The 19,846-nt window shown below is 36.4% G+C and overlaps 6 protein-coding genes across 9 annotated transcripts in view; 2 read left to right on the forward strand and 4 right to left on the reverse strand.

The window, feature by feature from the left end:
- The first annotated feature begins 202 nt into the window (after positions 1-202).
- Positions 203-1,498, forward strand: LOC129567037 (chromatin complexes subunit BAP18). Of its 2 annotated transcripts, XM_055443517.1 has the most exons (5): positions 212-324; positions 462-487; positions 564-629; positions 708-809; positions 896-1,498. In XM_055443517.1, the coding sequence occupies exons 1-5, from the start codon at positions 307-309 to the stop codon at positions 1,251-1,253; spliced, it is 570 nt and encodes a 189-aa protein (XP_055299492.1). In that variant the 5' UTR covers positions 212-306; the 3' UTR covers positions 1,254-1,498. The 2 variants fall into 2 exon arrangements, with proteins under 2 accessions (XP_055299493.1, XP_055299492.1); XM_055443518.1 differs by lacking the exon at positions 708-809 and having other exon boundaries at positions 203-324.
- On the reverse strand, positions 1,256-2,432 carry LOC129567038 (mediator of RNA polymerase II transcription subunit 11). Its single transcript, XM_055443520.1, has 2 exons — positions 2,288-2,432; positions 1,256-2,157 (listed from the first exon to the last, which is right to left on the reverse strand). The coding sequence occupies exons 1-2, from the start codon at positions 2,364-2,366 to the stop codon at positions 1,691-1,693; spliced, it is 546 nt and encodes a 181-aa protein (XP_055299495.1). The 5' UTR covers positions 2,367-2,432; the 3' UTR covers positions 1,256-1,690.
- Positions 2,433-2,661: 229 nt separating this feature from the next.
- LOC129567030 (phosphopentomutase) overlaps positions 2,662-19,846 on the forward strand; it is a 30,806-nt gene continuing 13,621 nt past the window's right edge. The window contains exon 1 of one of the 3 annotated variants that reach the window (XM_055443508.1): positions 2,662-3,039. The gene's annotated coding sequence lies outside the window, so the exon portion shown is untranslated. Of the gene's footprint in view, positions 3,040-3,093; positions 3,254-3,716; positions 3,856-19,846 lie in introns of those variants that run through there. The other 2 variants (XM_055443503.1, XM_055443502.1) reach the window with 2 other exon arrangements.
- On the reverse strand, positions 3,351-5,762 carry LOC129567039 (acylphosphatase-2). The gene is made up of 3 exons (XM_055443521.1): positions 5,502-5,762; positions 4,562-4,688; positions 3,351-3,491 (listed from the first exon to the last, which is right to left on the reverse strand). The coding sequence occupies exons 1-3, from the start codon at positions 5,572-5,574 to the stop codon at positions 3,377-3,379; spliced, it is 315 nt and encodes a 104-aa protein (XP_055299496.1). The 5' UTR covers positions 5,575-5,762; the 3' UTR covers positions 3,351-3,376.
- Positions 6,766-17,319, reverse strand: LOC129567034 (uncharacterized). The gene is made up of 5 exons (XM_055443514.1): positions 16,891-17,319; positions 9,456-10,149; positions 9,154-9,306; positions 8,271-8,454; positions 6,766-8,169 (listed from the first exon to the last, which is right to left on the reverse strand). Exons 2-5 carry the CDS (start codon positions 9,993-9,995, stop codon positions 7,856-7,858), a joined length of 1,191 nt encoding a protein of 396 aa, XP_055299489.1. The 5' UTR covers positions 9,996-10,149; positions 16,891-17,319; the 3' UTR covers positions 6,766-7,855.
- On the reverse strand, positions 11,214-19,716 carry LOC129567033 (uncharacterized). The gene is made up of 5 exons (XM_055443513.1): positions 18,622-19,716; positions 18,041-18,195; positions 13,608-13,760; positions 12,949-13,132; positions 11,214-12,758 (listed from the first exon to the last, which is right to left on the reverse strand). The coding sequence occupies exons 1-5, from the start codon at positions 19,049-19,051 to the stop codon at positions 12,310-12,312; spliced, it is 1,371 nt and encodes a 456-aa protein (XP_055299488.1). The 5' UTR covers positions 19,052-19,716; the 3' UTR covers positions 11,214-12,309.

The following is a 19,846-nucleotide window of genomic DNA, read 5'->3' on the forward strand; positions in this document are numbered from 1 at the left end:
ATCGATCACTTTTTGCTACTTTTCCACTTGATTCAAACTAAATCAATAGCAAATCTGAGAATTTTCAATCAAAAACACACACGTGCGTTTGTATAATGTTATTATCATGACTGTTTACTTGTCAAAAGAGAGGGTTTACACGGTGCTCTCTGACGATGCCATCAAGCAACACTACAACAACGGAGCTTCTGTTTTGACATTTCATCGTATACACAATTACGACGACTACAATTGTGAAAAAGCCGTAGAAAAAGATTTAAAGTCGCGCTAAAATAACAAATCCACTGATTTTCCCTCGAAAAAACCATGAATTCGGCTACTAAGGTGAGTTTGGTTGTTTTCGAACGCAAAACGCAATTCAATAATGTAAAAATATCAATGTTTTTCCGTGGTTTAATTAAAAACTGAACGAATTTCGTGAATAATTTTATTAAATACGGATTTTTGGTTATGTTTTACAGGTTGGAGAAATTTTCGCTCAAGCTGGGTAAATATAAACATCAAAATACACTTTGATGAAGTCAAAATAACGTTAAACATTTTAAATGGTTATTTTATTACAGGGCTGCATTCAATCGTTTGGGCGAATTGACGATGCAACTGCATCCGACAGCTGACTCTCCTGCAGGGTAAATATATTGTAATTTTAAGCGCCTAATCGGTATTGTTTGTATTTTCCACTAAAAAAAAATCGGTTTTGATTCAAGGAGCAAATGGTCAGATGAAGAGATTGACATGCTTCGGTCGGCGATCACACAATTTTGCGATGATCTGAACAAAATTAGTTTACGAATCAAAGGGCGGACCGTGTAAGTCTTTTCATCTGTTCTATGAATATAAGAAACACTTTTTTTCCCCCCGAATTTTTATTAATTGAACTTCGATTCCATCGCAGATCACAAATTAAGCAAACACTAAAGAAGAAAGCATTCGAAGAAGCGGGCATTCCAGTGAAACAGATTTCATTGATGCAATCACCGACACACACCGCACCCGAAACCATCTTTGTTAAGAACGATCCACAAATATTATCAGCCATTCCATCCACATCGACGGCAATCATCGTTACACATCCAGAACCACCAGCCGAACTAATGGTGCCCAATGTCAAGACCGAAGAAATTCACGACGAAATCAACTTATTAACAAATCCAAATGCAACGCTACTGAGTTCAATAGATACACCCACAACGGTTGACGATTCCACGGACGATTCAAGTGAAATTAAACTGGAAGATTATACAAGCGGATAGAATTAAGAACTTATTTCATTTTTATTTATAAAATTGTCCATGCATTTCATTTTTTTCTCATTTTTCTGTTTTCCTTTCTGACATTTTTGAATATTATCTCTTTTTAGCGCGTCATGTTATACAAAACAAAAATTATGAATTAACGTGAAATGATGTAAATTTTTCTGATAAAAAAAAATGAATTGTATTTAAGTGAATCCTATTTCGGACGATGCATGCCAATAAAATGTATTACAAAGTGAGAATGCCGGCATTTTTTGTTGATTATTTTGACTTTTTTTATTGTGCTTAAGTGGTTGCATTGATGATTTCTTTCTTAAAATCTAAAAATACATTTCTCCCTACATTAAAAGTAAATTTTGTTTTGAGGAAAAAATTTGCGTTTCAAAGTGTTGCTTTTCTTTTAACAATAAACGATTTTGATGGAGTAAAGTAAGTTATGAGCTAGTTGGGGTAGTTGTAGTGACCGATGTGACGGGAGCCGAGTTTGGTGTTGGAGTAGTAGTCGATGTGGTCTCAGGTGTGCTGCTTGCTGGAACCGCCGGTAGACTCGATGGTGTTGGTTGACCGGGTGACGGTGCTGCTGCTGTTGGTGTATTCGGACCAGCACCTTGTTGCTGCCTTTGTTGACGTGCAGCTGCTTGCATGTATTTACTTTTTGAATCGTCCAATTCGCGAACACGAGATCTGGCGTGCTGGATTCGATGCCATGCCATTTGCAGAACTTTTGCTGATGCATAGCCAGAGCCTTCGTGAGGCTGCCCAGTTGACACTTGTGTTAGGTAATTGATTTGCTCGGACAGTTTTGTTTCGATGATGTTCAGTGATTTGAGAAATTGCTGAGTGTTATTTTCCACGGCTTTTTGGCTGGTTTTCTCCTTGCCCAATTCTTGCAATGATTGACCTAGAGAAGAAAAAGAGATTTTGTGAGTGAAAATGGTTGATGCCGAGATTGAAGTCTTTTGAGAGATACATTCATGTCCGTGCACTTTAGCATTTTAACATTTTAGCATCACTCCGTTTTAAACACTCACCTGCACTCTGTAAACAAGTGATAATTTCCTTTTCAATGGCATCCAACGCCTGAATTTTATCCAACGGGCTGTGCGACATATTGGTCAACAATTTCACAAAAACAAAAACAAAAACTCAAAATTCTTCTCAATCAAATCACAAAACGAATCTCTCTCTGTCTCTTCTGATGGATCTAAATTGTGTTTTGCTTGTGTGTTTGACGCAAGCGACCCTCTGGTGATGACCGGCAAAACTACAACATGTCAGTGTCACAGAACGAAATAGATGGGCGCGTTCTCAATACAATCGTCGAGAGAGAGAGAGAGAGAGAGAGAGAGAGAGAGAGAGAGAGAGAGCGAGAGAATATCATTTTGTTTACATATTGTGTGAGTTCAAAAGGAGCATAGAGATATTAAGTAACATGTAAGCGAGACATTGTTCTTGGTTTCTCCTCGGTTGTTGTATTCGCAAAGTGTGTATATATGTAACATCTGTTCGATTGTGTGTTGTTGCGTGCAAGTACGAAGAACTCTCGCACTGACGTTGTCAAACAAAGACGGTGACCGAACACTGAAACTGAAGCAAAGCAAAGCAAAGCAAAGGCGAATCAACATATTCGGCATCGATTACAATCGAGACAACGAGATTTTCGCGGCGTTCAAAGAAGTATTTTTGGATGCCTGAAGGTGGTTTTCATTTGTGTGATAATTAAATTAATTTGCAAGTCAACCGAGAGTGACGATATACATACAGAACAATCGCAACAACACCGGTAAGTTGGTATCTTTTTCAATGTGTCGCGTAGAAAGCAGAAAATCGGTGTCGCCGCAGAATATTCGCGAAAGATAAAAGAAAAATACATTTTGTCATCTCAATGTAGCGTAGCTTGTTAATGCAATTGTGAACGAAAAAGAAGAAAAATCACCCGGAACAAGATTAAGAGTGATTGAGTGCAAAATAAAAAGAAATAAAAGTGACATAACTAGGCAAGATTATTGAATATATAAGAAAAAGTTTTTAAACAAAAGTTTTAACTTAAAACATAGAAATGATATTCATAACAGGTGTGATTCATTGGGCAAGGGGACGGAGAGGAACGGTAATATTGCTTAAAAACGAATCGCAAAATCTTTGTAGTCGTATCGTGATAAATTCTTGAGATTGGTCAGTTCCAATTTTTCGATTCGACAACCGGGCGATCCTTCGTGCCGCAACCACGCATTCCTATTTCAACGAACAAAAGAAATTCTGTTTTAATAATTTGAAAGTGAAATGGACAACCAGAATTGCAGAAAAAACGACAAAAATAAAAACAAACAAACAAAACTCTGAAAAAACGGGAACAATTTTTTTCAGAAAGAATGTAAAAATCTCAAAATGACCGAAAAAACTACAAAGAAATATTTTGAATATTGTTATAAATCAGCACTAAAGTGGCATTTACTCATTAGAAGGCGCAATTTAATGAACTTGAACTTGTTGTAGTGACAATTAGCGCTGTTGAAACTAATTATTATCAAAAAGTGGTTTCCTCACACATCGAATGTTCTAGCAAATGTGAAAATGCGACGCAAAAAGCTGTTCACGTGTATGTTTATCACTACTGTTTTGTTTACCGTTCTGAAGGCATTTGGCGAATGTATCACTTTACAACTGTTCATTTGTCATTGTTTTGCAAGCAGAAAAATATGAGAAATAGACACGAAGAATGCCAGGCCTTACATTTTTTTGGCACCATATGAAAAGAAAGTGACAAGTATTTATACAGTGACCGTCAAATGAAACAGGTCTCGTGTTCTTGCACTGTCATTTGGCGCGTACGGTTTTTTGTTGTGATCAACGAATTACAAAGTTATGAATGAATTTCATAGGTCGATTGATAAAGCGCCAATTGATTGATTTTTAAACGGTCATTTACGGCTTCATTGACAATCTTTTCAAGTTTTTATCTATCCATCAGTTCAATTTTGAAATGCTTGACGAAATTAGATTAATCTCGTTCATTTTGTTATTATCGCTTCAATATATGTTTGGGTTTCGAATAAAAAAATTGTTGCTTTCATTCGAAATGGTTTTTGAATCATATTAAAATCGTTGGAAAATGTGTCACGAATTGATATGAAGGAAAATGTTCTGATTCATATACTTCAAGTCGCCTTTAATATTTCATTAAAAAATCCTTCATGAACTTCCGTTAGTATCAATTTGATACTATCAACAGATTAAGGCCTAGTAATACAAAGTGACTAAACTCTTTTACATTTTTCATTCTATAAAAAAGAAAATCGACTTACATTTTGTCAACATTGGCTTTGGTGCCTTGCATTTTTCCCATAATAGTGCCAGCTTTGGAGTTTTTCACCCAACCCGTAATGCCGAGCTCGTCCGCTTTTTCGCGTGCACATTTCGTGAATGAACAACCTGTGGAATACAAATGTAACATGTCAACGTTTTTTTTTCCTCTGGCAGATGTTGAATAAACCGAAGGGAAATGTTAATTAATCGTTAACACTGAGTAAACAAAACAAGCGTTGAAATGGATTTAATTAATGACATGATAAGCTAACAACTCTTTGCGATTTCCTATATTCATTGTTGCGAATGTGTTCTGATAAGATACATCTTTTTGTAATTAAAGCCATAACCATTGAATTTACGAGCCGCAATTAATCGCTAGAAGACTCTTCTATCTCGTATTAAACGACTCAATTGTGGTAATAATTATGCTATTGAAACATCTTGAAATCGCTAGCAGACAGTATCTGTGTGACAGTTTTCCATTGTTTGGTGGAGAAGGTGGAAGAGGAAATAAAAAAAACACATCCATTCCTTTATCAGCGAGTCTAGCTGACAGCGACCAACGCGTAGTGTGCAAATAAAAGCAAGACTTGTTAGACTTGTTTATAACTATGCGCACAATCATTATCCACATACAAAAAGCAACTACTGAACAAATGAGAGTGCATTTAATCGATGTTTTTGTCGCTGCGTATGAATGCTTTCGTCTAAATAAAGCACATTCGCACATCCATATCGTACTAATTTTAAGCTCACACATTTTGCAACACAATAGCTCAAGGTTATACAGTAATTTAATTTATTTTTGCGAACAATTCGTTCATTTTCAATCAATTTGTGACATTTTCTCATCAATTCAAAACGTATTTTTCTTGTTAAATTTCAAAAAAAGGCAATGATTGGGAAAAGATGATGCAAAAATGGTTTGGCTCTCACCTTGAACATGTCCAAAAACTTCAAAATCCACTTGAACCAACATCGTACCATTGTCTTGAACACCCATCTTCATTTGTTTCACTAAGTTTTTCCTTTACTTGAACACAAAAAAACCCACAATTTTTATTCCGCCAAGGGAAAACTTTCTCGAAAAATCGTTTTTCACCCAAAAAAATAGATTTAATAGCGAAATAGATTTGCGTTTATTCAACGAGTTAAATTGTGTACTGTTGCGCTCGCAATAGGTATCAATAAGTTCTCAAAGGGATTCGTCGATGTCGTGTGGTTTTTAATCGAGACGAGAGTTAAAAATATCTTCGTGCCATCGAAAAGTATGTATCGCCCAAACACGAACCGACCACCGATGATGACGACACTCACATCTTGGCTCATCGGTGCATCGATCAAAGAACGTCCCGTTTACTTTTGAATCGCAATAACAAAAGTGAATTTTTTTTTCATTGATGCTGTTTGAAAGCGACCAAATAAATGCGTGCGTATTGATAATTCATTAAGAATCGCCTGTTCAACTGAAGGTATGCAATGCCAAATCAACGAATACCTTGTACAACACCGGAAGTATAAACATCCCGTCGAAAATACACCTAGAGCAAAAAAAACAGTTGTTGTTTTCAAAGCAGCCGTAACTCGATTTAGTTCTCGGTCAAAACGAGAGTTGAAAAACAAAACCGACCGGGCGGATGAACTATTAAGAACTAATTAATAGGCCATTTCGATGGTAATTTAAATGACTCGAAAATTACGGCGAGCGCACACACACACAAATGAATTAGACCTGATTTAATAAATGTTTTGTCGGCTGCACATGGAAACTGGTGGTGACCAACAGCATCAGCAGTTTATGAAATGGTTTTTTTGAATATTTCAAAATCTACTGCAGTTTTTTTTCTTCTCGAGAGGCGAGCTAATTGTGTGTGGCATATATGATCATTGCCGGTTCATTGGAACTGTCCGTTGGTGACGTGACGTGTGGAACACAGTGTGAGTATCTGCAGCAGATTCGACACTTGTTGTGGCACAACCGTTGTGCTATGGAACAAACTGCTGTTGTTGTTGATAAGCAGAAATGATGACATTATTCTATTTGGCCGCACAGCAAGAGGTCTTTTGGGATGCTCATTCTGGAAATTAACATTCTCATTGAATTAAAACTACATGGCCATTTCAATCTGTTTTCTCTGAAACACGACCAATTGATTCAATCCAGAAGATGCGCGAATTAAGTAGAACACATTCGTTGGAATTGAGATTCAAAAATGTAACTGTGTTTTTGTTTATTTCATTTAACATATCGTATACTATCATTTGAGTTCTTAAATATTTAGTCAACAATTTTGATGAAGTTATCTCTGGGATTTTTTTTTTCAATCTTAAGAAACTTAAATAAAATAATCTTGAATTAGGTTTTGAACATGCTTCAATTTTGGCATCGAAATATATTAGCTAAATGACGAATTTTATCCAGAATACAATATAAATGATTAGTAAAATTATATACATTGAAAAAAGTTGGCCCTGTAAAATTGACAGATGATTCCATCTATATAAATAAATATGCTATGATTAAGGAATAAATTGTCATTTGATTGGAAGTGATTTTTTCGTTGAGCTGCAGTAGGTCAAAAGTGAATTAAACTCCGCGGAATGAAATTAAATTTTGATAAAAGGACACAAATTGGATGCTTCGATTCAATTAATTTATGATTATTTGGCTCAGAAAGCTTTTCGTTCGTAATTTTAGAGTCATTGGAGTTTTTCCACATCAAAATTCATTATGTTCATATTCAAATTTTGAATGCAATTTGATTCTCTATGGATCGACTAGTTAATTAGTAATCGATTTTCCCTGCATCTCGAAATATTCGAGAAGGAAAACCAAAATGGATGTCCGCTTTGAATTTGCTTCAAATTTTCTCGCAATTTTGATATTAAAATGATTCGCCGTATTTTCTGCGTGCGTTTGCAATGTGTTTGTGTATTAAATTTGTTTCCCCTAAATCAACCCAATTACCGTTAAGTACTAAAACCAAATTCGAGAATGTGATTTGTGTTTGATTTTGCTTGTCGTCTCATTTGACGAGGAAAAAAGCGAACAAAAGAAGAAGAAGAAGAAGAAAGAAAGAATAATTTCTCGGGCGGTCAATTCGAAACAAATACAAAGCAATCAATCAAAAAGCCAAGTATCACAACGTTGGTAAGGTCACAGGAAATTAGTACACGACAATTTCAATTTTTTTTTTCTCTCTCTCTCGTTTTTGTTTTTGTAAATTTCAAATTGCCAATTAGCGATGTGACAGGAAGAATTAATCCATTGTCGTTGTTGTCGTCGATGTCTATGTGACGAGTTTGTGTTCACCGTTTGCATTTTTCGCGATATGTGGTTGACTTTTGTCGACGGTTTCCAGCAGTAGTTCCGTTTGTTGTTGCTGTTGACCTTTTTCCGCATCGAGCAATCGTCGTTGTTTTTTGGTTCGTTCTTTTTGGAAATAAAATCGAATGTAATAGACGGGAAAAATGACACATTGACCGCCCGGCTCTTCGGCGTCTATATAAATGCCTCGCACCAGCACTGAATTTGAGCAATTCAACATGGCCAGAAAGACTATCGAGACACCATGCGTTATTAAGTTACTGATGAGCTGTTCATCTGTTGACATAAACACAAAAGAAAAGAAAAAATTGAAGCGAAATCATTTGACCATGGTCGAAATTGTCATTAATATCGTAAAATTGATGCGGTTCGTTTACCTGGTATAAAGTAGATATCAAGTATGGCCCATAAGCCTCGCCACACATTCGCCGTGCCAACAAAGCCGAGAAACAAGAACACATCGGCAACAGCTAATCGCCAAAAACCCGTCAAACGATCGCATGCCCACTTCAACAGAGGCTGCAGACCAAATGTCACTGCTATGATTCCATAACCCAGCGCCTGTACGTGTGTGTATTCCACAAAAACCAGATACAAACATCAATTGTTAAAGATAAATCTATGTTTTAAGACGCAAACAATGACATCAAGCCGTTTTCGGTTGAGTAAGTTGAGAGACACAGAGAATTGTGTGCGTTGATTGATAAAGAATAGCATGCGATTTATTTGGAATGCTTAATTTGTTAACAATGACACCACAAATACTCAGCAAATCTATCGGTGAAGTTTCATCTACCACAATCATGATCGTATCAAAAATAATGACCAAATTATGCGTTGTGTTTGTGGCAGTGTGTCTGTGTGCGTTGCGCTTGTAATTGGATAATTTTCGATTAAACGATACTTTACTGTAACTTAATCAGGCATGTAAATCGTGTCAGTGTCATAATACCATACATGCCAAACATAAGCCGCCCGAATATTTCATAGATTATATTGAATCGACACAACACATCTAGTTGGAATGGAATGCTTAAGATGCTAGCACAGTACACATCAATCTACACACAAACAGTGGCATTAAATTTAATCACTTAATTTAAATTGAATGTGAATTTTGTGAGTGCAAAGAACTTCGACCGATAAAAATTGCACTTGCGGAAACTGGATGAAACTTATTGTTGAACGCGAGCGCGGGAGAAAACATTCAAAAATTTAATGGGAACAAAAAATAGAGCCATTTTTAATGAGCGAACTCACCAGCGAATAAAAAGCGGATTGGCTTTCGTTAGTCGGATAAATGAGTAAATCACACAATGCAAACATACTTCGCCACACGAAAAGAACTAACGTACCGATTACCAACACTGAAAATGTACAATCCATGAAATAGAAACCGGGATCGCTAATCGGCTGGAAGTAAGAGAAAATAAAGATAGATTTCTTCTACTTAAAATCTAAAGTCAAAATTACGTTTTCCTCTTTTCATCTAAAAAAAAAAATCGATGAAAACGAGCTTCGTCATAAGCTTCATGCCATTTAACATTTTTTTTTATTCTTACCGATGCTTTGAACATTGTTGGCACAGTGAAATAGTCTTTGGAATGGTCCGTTGAAATGGCAAGCGGTGAAGCGGAAATGTTGCGCAACCCTTTACAAAATGCCAACAGAATGCAGCTAATCATTAAGATTGCAAAATATGCATGCACCTTTTTCGGAATGTACAAGTCCATTAGGTTCCATCCACCACGCCAGCTATTCACACAAACAACACCATAGATGGCCGTATAGATTCGTGAGATTATCATGAATGTGATGCGATGCTTGTCGGGATGAAAGCTTTTGCTAAACCTTCGTTGGTAATAGTAAAATATGAAATGGCCCACGGTACCGATAAAACATGAACTAATCGCACTGAGCAGCTCATCATCGGGGAATAGAAAAATTGTGATTAAATTCCAAGTGCCACGCCAATATGCGATAACAGCAGGTGCGGCTAACAATGACGAAAACATTACATCGAGAAACACTAAAAATGCGGCATGCACCGTATCCGGTGTTATAATGGTGCCCTCCGCTAAACCAGCCGTACTTCCACGCATCGTCTTTTGATGCTATTCACTATTCACTTTCTATGATGAACGAGGTTTTTTCGCTGTTTCAAACACTTTTTCACAGTTTTTAAAGCTTTTGCAGCTATTTTATACGCTAAATTTCACGGATCATTCTTTTGCTCAACCTTGATTACGAGGTAAACTGAAATAAAGGAATTCGGTCCATTAGTTTCAGGCTTTTGCGCAAATTTTGAATGGCACAATATTTTTAAATATTTTTTTCTGTTTTCACAATTGCCATAATTACACAAATTTAGATTAGATATGTCAGAAATTATTTTTTACGCTTGTCCACATACGAATTTACATATGATACGATAACGCATCCGAATTATGATAACACTTGTTTATGGATCGACTACGTATGGCTACCGTTTGTTTATTTGTAGAATACCGTTGATTTTCGTTATACAAATTTACCGATTTTTCCATCATTTCCATAGAAAATCTTTGATTTCCATCCAATTCGTAGATGTTCAAAAACGACGCACAAACAAAACCTTCCAATTTCCACCTACCACAATAAGAAATGAAGTAATAGTGCATTGCTGCACATATTCCGTCTGTTCAAGAGATGGCATTGAAATTTCGTTCGGTTTCTCTTCAATTTCCCTTGAATGCAAAAGCATCTCTCGCTGTACACACAGTATGACCTGATATGTGACAGGATTGCTCCATTGTTAAGGCAGTCGCCATTAATGGCAAAAAGTTTTGTTCAGCCGATTCACACAACTGATACGTATATATGTGTGTGGGGGTGTCAGTTAACATCCGGAAGCATTAAAATCGTATAGATAACCATGATAAAATACATGGAAGTATAACAAGTCGTGAATTGTGATTTATTCTAGTATGGCTATGGTGGTGTTGCAATTTCGAGAGTTTCGAGATTCGTTCACGCGTTGGAGTAGATAAGCCATTGGTCTGGTATATCTCTGTAGTCCGATAAAGAGAGTTCTTGTGTTTCGATTAGAAACATTGTTGTCATTCCAAACATTTGAACGTTTATTTTTGTGTGAATTTCAAACAAAGACTCAAGCAAATCAATGATTGGAAAATTATGTAATGATAAAGAGTGTTTGGCACTTTCCAGGCCTTCCATGCATATGAGGAAATGTGTTAGCGTGCAGCAGAAATCCATCAAAACAAACAATTTTGAAAGTAAAGAAAAACCGTTTTGATTTTGAATGAAATAAGATTTAGATGTAAGAAAAATAATGCTTTTTTTTATTCACAACATGCTTATAGTTTGATATGCGTTCATTTACAATTTTTTTTTGTTCGTTTCGTTTAGCATTTAGAATTGCTTAGGCTTAAATAGTTAAACTTCGTTGGCTTAATTAGCAATCAATGACATTTTGACCTTATCATTTATTGGCTTTGGACAATATATGTTTCATTTCGTGATCGAAACAACAGAATGGCACTTCGGTTCGCATTGAATTATAATAAGTGTTCTTCAGCGCAAAATGCATGATTAGAAGAAATATTTACATATTGGAAAGAATTTTTTTTTTATTCTGCAGATTATGATACAAAGTAGTTTTATTTAGCACTACATGAAATATAGAGCTATTGTTTTCTTTTAAATTGTAAAAGATTTTGATTCATTAATAAATGCATAGTTTTGAAGGAATTTAGCGTTTTTTGCTAGCACTTTCTATAGATTGTAAAATTCACAATGTGAATGAATGTTGCCACTTTCATCCAACCATAGGAAATCTTAAAACTAAACCATAAATATATATAGTAGCTGTGAAAAAATTCAGTGTTCATTAATTGTGTTGGTCTTATATTTACAATATAGAATGTGTTGGATGCTAGTTTTTTTTTCATCATTCAGCTTGAGCAGAAAGGATTTTAATTTGAAAAAAGACTCACTGACTAGCTAATTTTTTTTTTATTATAAACAAGCCTACAATATGTTTTTCGTTGTAATGCATTTAAACAACCTTCATCTTCGTCTTTTATTCTCGAAATATTCGAGAAGTGTCGACTTCTCCGCGTAAATCATTGTCGTTTCGATAGCAACAATGTAATCCAATTGCTTGTTAAGTACTAAAATTTGATGATTTATTTGATTATTTTTTTTCGTAAACTTTTTTTTAGTCTTCATTTTTTTAAAACTTATCGTAGAGCGATCAATCAAACAATCAGATATCACAACGTTTTTTTTTCTCTTTAAATTGGAAACATCACATGGAATTAGCAGCCGGCAATCTATAATATTCTACTATTCAATTGCCTAGGAAAGACACACTGTTATCACATTATCATTGAATGTGATCGGAAAAATCGAAAACTATTGGCCAATTTTATGTTCACCATTTTCAACACCATTTTCATATAGATGATTCTCCTTGTCCAAACCATTTTCGTACAGTTGACACGGTTTTTCCGAGCCATTCTCGATATTCGGCACATTTTTCGGCAAATTTGCGGCCATATTTGTCATTTCATTCGATTTTGATAGGCCTTTCACAATTTGTATCGTATTCTTTTCGGATTTTTCCAACAGTTCCGTTTGTAGTTCACCTTTTTCGAGCATGTCAATCATTCGGCGTTGTTTTTTTGTGCGCTCTTTTTGTACAAACAACCGAATATAATGCACAGGAAATATTACACACTGACCGGCTGGCTCTTCAGCATCGATGAATACACCACGCACAAGCACTGAATTTGAACAATTTAACATTGCCAACAGAACAAATGAGACGCTATGGGTTAAGATGTTGGAGAGCAAAGGATCATCTGGAAGTGGAAAAGATGGAAAATAATTATTTATTAACGACAACTCGGTTGGAATTGAAAGCAGAAAATCTCTAAAATGAACGACAAATAAAAAAAAACTACAATCTCAAAAATATTCCAAGAGAATTTATCAAAAAAATCACTGTCTTTCCCTAATCTTAAAGAAAAATAATTGATCCAAAATATTTACCTGGCAAAAAGAGTAGATCTAATAATTCCCATATGCCTCGCCACACATTCACCGTACCGACAAAGCTGAAAAATAAGAATGCATCGCAAACGGCAACTCGCCAAAATCCAGTCAAACGATCGCACGACCATTTCATCAGTGGCTGTAGAGCGAATGTGATTGCTACGATGCCATAGCCGATAGCCTGTTGAACGAAAATGAAATGCGAATGAATTGGGTTGCACTTTGAAATGGAAAGTTTTTTTTTCAAGAGACACTCGGTCGAGGCGACAGAAATTGTGTGTGTGTGTTGAATGTTGATTGATGAAAAATAGCGTGTGTTGTTTGTGTATTTCAAGCTTAAAAAAAGGCAAATTGGTGAACAAAGACGTCGCAAACACTTGACGAAAAAGTTCACACTCACAAAAATGGTTTTGTTGGTTGAAAGCGATAAGATTTGAATGAATGGAAAATACATGTTCTATATCAACTCAATAATTTCATTGAATAATTTCGACCATTGTAACGGAATCAATTGAACAGTTCGCCGAATTGTGTCAGTGTCATAATTCCTAATATACAAACGCGCTAAATATTATAGTTTGGTCGGGATTAAGATATTAGCCACTATGAAGAGGTTTATTCACAACAACAAAAAATTCAATGAATTTGGCACTCACCACTGAATAATAAGCCGATAAAATTGGCTCGCCTGGGAAAATGAGCAAATCAAAGAGAACCCACAAACTTCTCCACACCAATACCACCAATGTACCGATGACTATCACCGAAAATGCACAATCAATGAAATAAAATCCTGGCTCGTTTGATGCCTGCAAAGAAATTTCCATATAATTTATTCACACTAATCGTTCATTTTCGAAATGATGATTATTGAAAAATTAAAAAAAAAAAACAATTTTCAAACTGTTCATTCCAAAACGGCCGAAATTTTTTTTTCTTCGAAACTTCAAAGTACTTGAACGAAAATAGCGCGAATTTTTAAATTATCGTGTTTTTTTTCTCACTCGTTTAGCAACATGAACATGAACTTACGGAGCTCTTGAACATTGTCGGCGTGACAAAGTAATCTTTGGAATGATCGGTTGAAACGCCGAATGGCGTCGACGAAACGTTGCGTAATCCCTTACAAAACACTAAAAGAACAGTACTAATAACGGTAACGGCAATCAATGATGGAATTTGTGACGGTGCGCAATACATATCCAATAATAACCACGGGCCACGCCATGCACTGATACAAATGAATCCATAAACGGCCGTATAAATTCGAGAAACAATCATGAATGTTAAACGATGCTTGTCCGGATGAAATGTTCGATTGAGCCATTCTGAGCAGTAGAAAAAGATGAAGTGTCCAATGATTCCAATGAAAGTAGTTACAATCGCGCTCGCCAATGGATCATCTTGAAAAATAAACTGCATCAAATTCCATGCGCCACGCCAATGTGCAATCACAACAGGTGCTGCAATCACAGACGAAAACAGAACATCAAGTAGCACGAGAAAGGCATCGTGCACTGTGTTCCGTGTTTCAATCGCTCCTTCTGCCAAACCGGCTGTACTTCCACGCATTTTTTTTTTACCACGTTTTCTTTCTTCTTCACTTTTCGTTTCTTTTGATTTATATTGTGATTGGTTTTTGGAATGCACAGCACCACTTTTGGCAGCTTATTCGGATCGATTTTTCTACAATTTGGAGTATATGTTTGACAAATTGGCTCGTTTAATTTCATATGTGTATTCAATTCACTGATTCACAACTAACAATTTTCCAAAGCACTGCGACACATCGGTTGATTCTCTTAGTGTCAGTGGATCGTATTTGAATCGACTATTGAATCCATATTTCCTGATGAAAACAACATTTGTTGGCAGTTTGACAATTTTAGAGAGCTGCGTAGTAATTCGTTCGACAGCTTCCAACGGAATGTGGGGGCCCTTCAGAGGATATCTGCCTTTTTTCGCAAAGTGGTCGAAAACACACTAATTTAGATAAGATAAAAGGCAATTAACTTTTCTGGTCTCACACACTGGTCAACACTCTACTGCACGTCATCAACGAAATAAAAGAAAAATATATTACAGAAATATATTGAACTTGTTCAACAAATCAAATGGACATATAAATCAATGACAATAATTTTTGTTTAACAAACAGAAGACAGATAACAGGCCAAAACACAAGCAACATGCATTCACTGTCCACATGCAAACGCCTCTCTCTCTCTCCTTCTGAAATTGATATTTTTGCGAGATAATCGCAAACCGTTTCGGTTGTATGTCTACACTTTCACATTTCACATTTACAACGCAACCACTTCTGACCCATTACCGATAGTACTCATTCGGCATCACACGACTCGTGATGCAAAGCAATGCATTTTGATGTTTGAACGGAAAAAGACGAAGATTTTGTTGTGCGTCATTTTTGAATGTTCGATTTACAGTTCAATTTCTTGTATGTCGATGAAAGTCGAGCTACTTCTGGTAGCTTCAGTTTAAAGAAACATAAATGAAAATGGATGCTCTGAACATTTCAAACAAAAATAAAATAGCGTTCAGTGTTGTTATTCCAGGAACAAGGTATAATGCGTTGTAATTGTTTTCGCGATGAAATTCGTTCGCTGTAAAAATCGATCTAACTAAGCAAAAAGCCAGAAAAAAAAGTCTGGAAAATACTTGAAATTGGTCTTGATAAACTATTATAATCTGATATCGCGTGCAATCGATAAGGAACATTCTGGATGGGAAACGAAGGCGAACGCATTTAATTAGTTTTTATTTGTATCGTCGCGTCTTCGGTGTAATCAATAAAGTAGCGCGATTTGGCTTATCACAAACTTTCAGTATTGATAGTGAACTTTTTATGCGATAATCGAAGTGGTTATAGTACACAGCCGTCAAAATCGGCAGACGAGAGTCAAGGACTGTGATAAAAATCGGTATTCCTATGGAAGCTTCCATTCTCGAAATCTGATTTAGTTATCAACTAAAATGAGATTGGAATTATTTCTGTCTTTCGTTCCTAAGCGAACGTGAGCTAACAACCCCACATTGTTCGGTAGCGATTTGAAACACGCGCACGAGATCACAGAATATATTTATTTTTTTTTCGACTATTTGAACGCTGTTCCTCTCTCCGCACAGCGAAAGATTTTTAAATTGAACAAAGAAAGAAACAAAGCGATAGAAAAACGGCACTGGATCTGCGCCGTTGTGCAACGCAAACTGATATTAATTGGGATAACTAGTTGACAAATTTATTGTGGACGACAAGCGATCTCGCGCGTACGCTTTATTCTTTGTAGATGTTGTGACGACGACGACGACGATGGAGACGCTTACTACTAGAAGCCACTCGACAACGGGGCTAACAACACTCTACTCTTGAACAAACAAACAAAAAACACAATTTTTTTTCTACAGATATAGTTTTCGCTGTCATTCATTCCGTGATCTCAATAGGCTCTCGAATAAAATACAAAAAGCTAGCAAAATTTCATTTTCCGCTATACACAAGCGCGTTGCGCACCGTACTATTTTTTTTTTATTTCTTTGTCGTACGCAATTTTATACTGAACCTAAAGTAGAGCGTAATTCTTTTTTTTTTATTTGGTTGAGTTCTGGTCACAGTTCGTAGATTCACTCTTACGACTGATGTGTGAGAGGATGATAAAAAAAAAATGCAATCTGAACTTTGAATAAATGTCGCGTAAGCAACACCCACGATCGACAATCGTTTTAACAATTCTGATTCAGAACGACATTGTTTGCCAGCGAAAGCCTGAATTTATTATCACCAAAGGCACAATCACTCGAAAAATAAAAACTATTTGATATTCCTATTTGAATTCAGCACTTTCAGTGCTCGAAAAGTCGAAGCAATTCACACAAAATCTCGTTGTATCAAACGTTTTTTTTTCACATTTTTTTGTTCACCTTTTGAATTTTAACACCCGAAAGAAGAAAAAAAAAACAACCAACAAAATCCAACGCTTCAAATCAATCACACCAATTTGACTGTTTTACTTCAATTGAATTGCACAATTCGCGAAATTGACTTTATTTTTGTATTTCGTTGGTGTGTCTTCACAAAAATAAGTGACACGATTTTGGAGCGATTTGATTATCTTGGCGATCTACCGAGCAGAGCAGTGAGCTACTGATGATGTGCTCCGTTGCTGTTCGACTACTCACTGGGCACTCTCGTTAAGTGCGATACGAATCGCGATTATCAAACATGAAAATCCATATGATTATCTGTGTGTCGGTGCACAATGGCCAAGACCAAATCCACGGTGTCCAGTTTGAATTCGTTTCTTTGATTGAGCCTAAAGTGATCAAAATTCATACGCACACACTATCAAATACTCACTCACTTACTTACTCTGTCTTTCTCCTTCGCTCTTTTTTATTCTTTCTCTGTCTCTCCACGCTCGCTCTATTGCTCTTTCTATCTCACTTGACCACCGTTGCGATCTATTCAAATCCAAGGAAAAAGGTACACAATGCAAACTTTGCCGTACACATTCACTCGTCAGCGTCACTGATAATAAACCCCGTCCACATAAGCCCAGCCGTAAATAAATATAATCATAATGATATGATTCTTGTGTCGTCGGTACATAATGGCTGGTTGTGCTGATGATTGCAATGATTACAGCCATTTCGATCATGCGATAAAGTGATGACACGACATAACAACCGATTGTCTCATGTTACTTATGATCTTCAAACGATTGCATAAACAATCCAGTTGCGCACATACACACCATCCATTGTGTTCGTCCTTTTTCTTTATCGCTGTTCGCGTGCGCTTGTTCGTTGCATTTTTTTCGTCTAGCCATATCGAACATGTCACTTCATTCTAAGTGTGTCACATAGTGTGATTTATTTCGAAACGATGTTCCGCGACACAACAATAACTCGTTCCAATTACACGGCACTTGTCATGTCGTTGCCCCAAGTGAAAAAAAAAACACAATGTCTTCATTCGGTTTCGAGTCTTTTCTACGACTTGATATTTACGCGGATCATAAACACTATACACAATGGAAAACGAGAAAGAAAGAGACTGGCAGATACTTACGTGTGATTTAAAACGTGTTGGAAAGGCAAACGAAACGCTTTTACAGTCAGTTGCAATTGCCACCGGCGGTGCAATGATATTTCGCACGGACTTTAGGCACGCAAGTGCCGTACCAGACAAAATCATCAGCAGTATGGCGCGACTAACACCGTTGTCTGTGAAAGAGAACAATATTTTGAAGAAGATGAAAGAAAATTGTTAGAAGGTGAGAAAAACCATTAGAGGAAGAAAAGATTGAAGAAGAAAAAGGAAACTATTGGAATGGGAAATGATTATAAGTGAACAACTTTGCAAAGAGAAAAAAGTAAACGAGAACTTCTCGTGAAAGAACAACAAAGACGAATGAAGACATCTCCACTCAAAAAAAAGTATTTGGCGATGAAAAGGTCACGATGGTTTATGTTACGGTTCATCAATTTGATTAAAAACAAGTTAAAAATTCAATAATGGCGAAAATTTCCCAAATTCAAAAGAATTCACACGGAGTTTAATTAATTAAAACACTGAGATTCTTGGGAGGTTATACAACATAGTGGAATAGCGACCATGAATAGCGAATTAGGTTGAAAATCTGTCCTTACCGTATGGTTCACAAAGTACAAAAATCGCTCGAAACGCCATGATGCAGGCGATGCTGAACACGTAAATGAACAATTTGGTGAAAATGTATCGGCCAACCTTCTGCATGAGCGTTCTGTCCCGTAGATGTGGTGTTTTGACTTTTTCGTGAACATGATGGCGTGACAGAACAATGAGCAGATGATAGCAAGTGCCGAATAGAATGGTGGGTATGGGTGGAAAATATTCAGCATGATTGTTCATAAACTCCCACGTGCCATACCAGTGGCCCACAACCAACGGTGTTACGATGACCAGCGCAATGAATGTGTCACTGAGGTGCAGAAATCGTTTCGTGCAGCGATTTGGTGCCATTATGCAACTGTATGTTATCGCATGCACTTCATCTTCTTCTTCTCCTTCGTGTGCTTCGTCCTCGTCGTATTTTTCCATTTTACTTGCTTATTTGGGGGCAAGATTAACTTAACTATCGAATCAAACACGAAAATTCCACTGACCAATGACACAATGATTCTGCTTCAATGAAACACGCTCGCTTTTCAAAGGAAAACACACACAATTGCTTGGATTTAAAGTGTCGAATATTTTGATCTGAATGTCGACCAAGTTGACAATGGGTCGAAAGTAGAAGAGCACAATACGACAATTGCGTTCAATCTCTGGCATTTAAATAGCTTGGTTTCTATTTTTACCTTGATCCACCCTATCTACTACTATATTGAGTTGTTTTTGTGCTTGTAATCGGCACATTAAAACGAATGGTATTGAATCTTATCAGAAATTTATTTGAGAGATTTGATTGTACACACTCTCTGTCGCGCGCGCGTTTTGTCTGCATTTCCCATGTGACAAAGCGTAATCAGCAACGCAGTCACATTGTTTTGCAAATTCGAAATAATCTTGTCATAAATAAAATAAATACAGAAATTGTTTGTATCTAAATGACAGATCAAAAATATACATAACTAAACAACGCGCTGTGTCGTTGTTAAATTGTCGCAATTCCATCATTGACGAGACGAAATGCACGAATCACAAAGCACTTCATTTATTTATTTATTCCGTCTTGTTTATTAGAAAATCACATGATTTTTGATAATTAAACTTGAACTACTTCTGGTCGAGCACGGTGCAGCTGCAGCTGCAGCAGCAGCAGTAGCAGTAGCACATTTGTTTTTTGATGGTAACCATAGAAACCCTGGCCAATTACTGCACACGGTTTACGTA

Source organism: Sitodiplosis mosellana, unplaced genomic scaffold (genome assembly GCF_009176505.1).
Source record: "Sitodiplosis mosellana isolate CC-2019 unplaced genomic scaffold, AAFC_SMos_1.0 Smas_scaffold_5, whole genome shotgun sequence".
Lineage (NCBI taxonomy): Eukaryota > Metazoa > Arthropoda > Insecta > Diptera > Cecidomyiidae > Sitodiplosis > Sitodiplosis mosellana.

What these genes read in the sequence shown, in the direction of transcription:
- LOC129567037 (XM_055443517.1), top strand. An exon ending in GAAATTTTCGCTCAAGCTGG is followed by an intron (nt 488 to 563) that starts GTAAATATAAAC and finishes ATTTTATTACAG; the next exon opens with GGCTGCATTCAATCGTTTGG. An exon ending in ACAGCTGACTCTCCTGCAGG is followed by an intron (nt 630 to 707) that starts GTAAATATATTG and finishes TTTTGATTCAAG; the next exon opens with GAGCAAATGGTCAGATGAAG.
- LOC129567038 (XM_055443520.1), bottom strand. Translation starts at nt 2,366, where the DNA reads ATGTCGCACAGCCCGTTGGATAAAATTCAGGCGTTGGATGCCATTGAA. An exon ending in CACTTGTTTACAGAGTGCAG is followed by an intron (nt 2,158 to 2,287) that starts GTGAGTGTTTAA and finishes TTTCTTCTCTAG; the next exon opens with GTCAATCATTGCAAGAATTG.
- LOC129567039 (XM_055443521.1), bottom strand. Translation starts at nt 5,574, where the DNA reads ATGAAGATGGGTGTTCAAGACAATGGTACGATGTTGGTTCAAGTGGAT. An exon ending in AGTTTTTGGACATGTTCAAG is followed by an intron (nt 4,689 to 5,501) that starts GTGAGAGCCAAA and finishes TGTATTCCACAG; the next exon opens with GTTGTTCATTCACGAAATGT. An exon ending in AAAGCCAATGTTGACAAAAT is followed by an intron (nt 3,492 to 4,561) that starts GTAAGTCGATTT and finishes TCGTTGAAATAG; the next exon opens with GAATGCGTGGTTGCGGCACG.
- LOC129567034 (XM_055443514.1), bottom strand. Translation starts at nt 9,995, where the DNA reads ATGCGTGGAAGTACGGCTGGTTTAGCGGAGGGCACCATTATAACACCG. An exon ending in AATCCGCTTTTTATTCGCTG is followed by an intron (nt 8,455 to 9,153) that starts GTGAGTTCGCTC and finishes ACACACGTACAG; the next exon opens with GCGCTGGGTTATGGAATCAT. An exon ending in TGATATCTACTTTATACCAG is followed by an intron (nt 8,170 to 8,270) that starts GTAAACGAACCG and finishes TTATGTCAACAG; the next exon opens with ATGAACAGCTCATCAGTAAC.
- LOC129567033 (XM_055443513.1), bottom strand. Translation starts at nt 19,051, where the DNA reads ATGGAAAAATACGACGAGGACGAAGCACACGAAGGAGAAGAAGAAGAT. An exon ending in CAACACGTTTTAAATCACAC is followed by an intron (nt 13,761 to 18,040) that starts GTAAGTATCTGC and finishes ATTTCTTTGCAG; the next exon opens with GCATCAAACGAGCCAGGATT. An exon ending in TATCGGCTTATTATTCAGTG is followed by an intron (nt 13,133 to 13,607) that starts GTGAGTGCCAAA and finishes TTCGTTCAACAG; the next exon opens with GCTATCGGCTATGGCATCGT.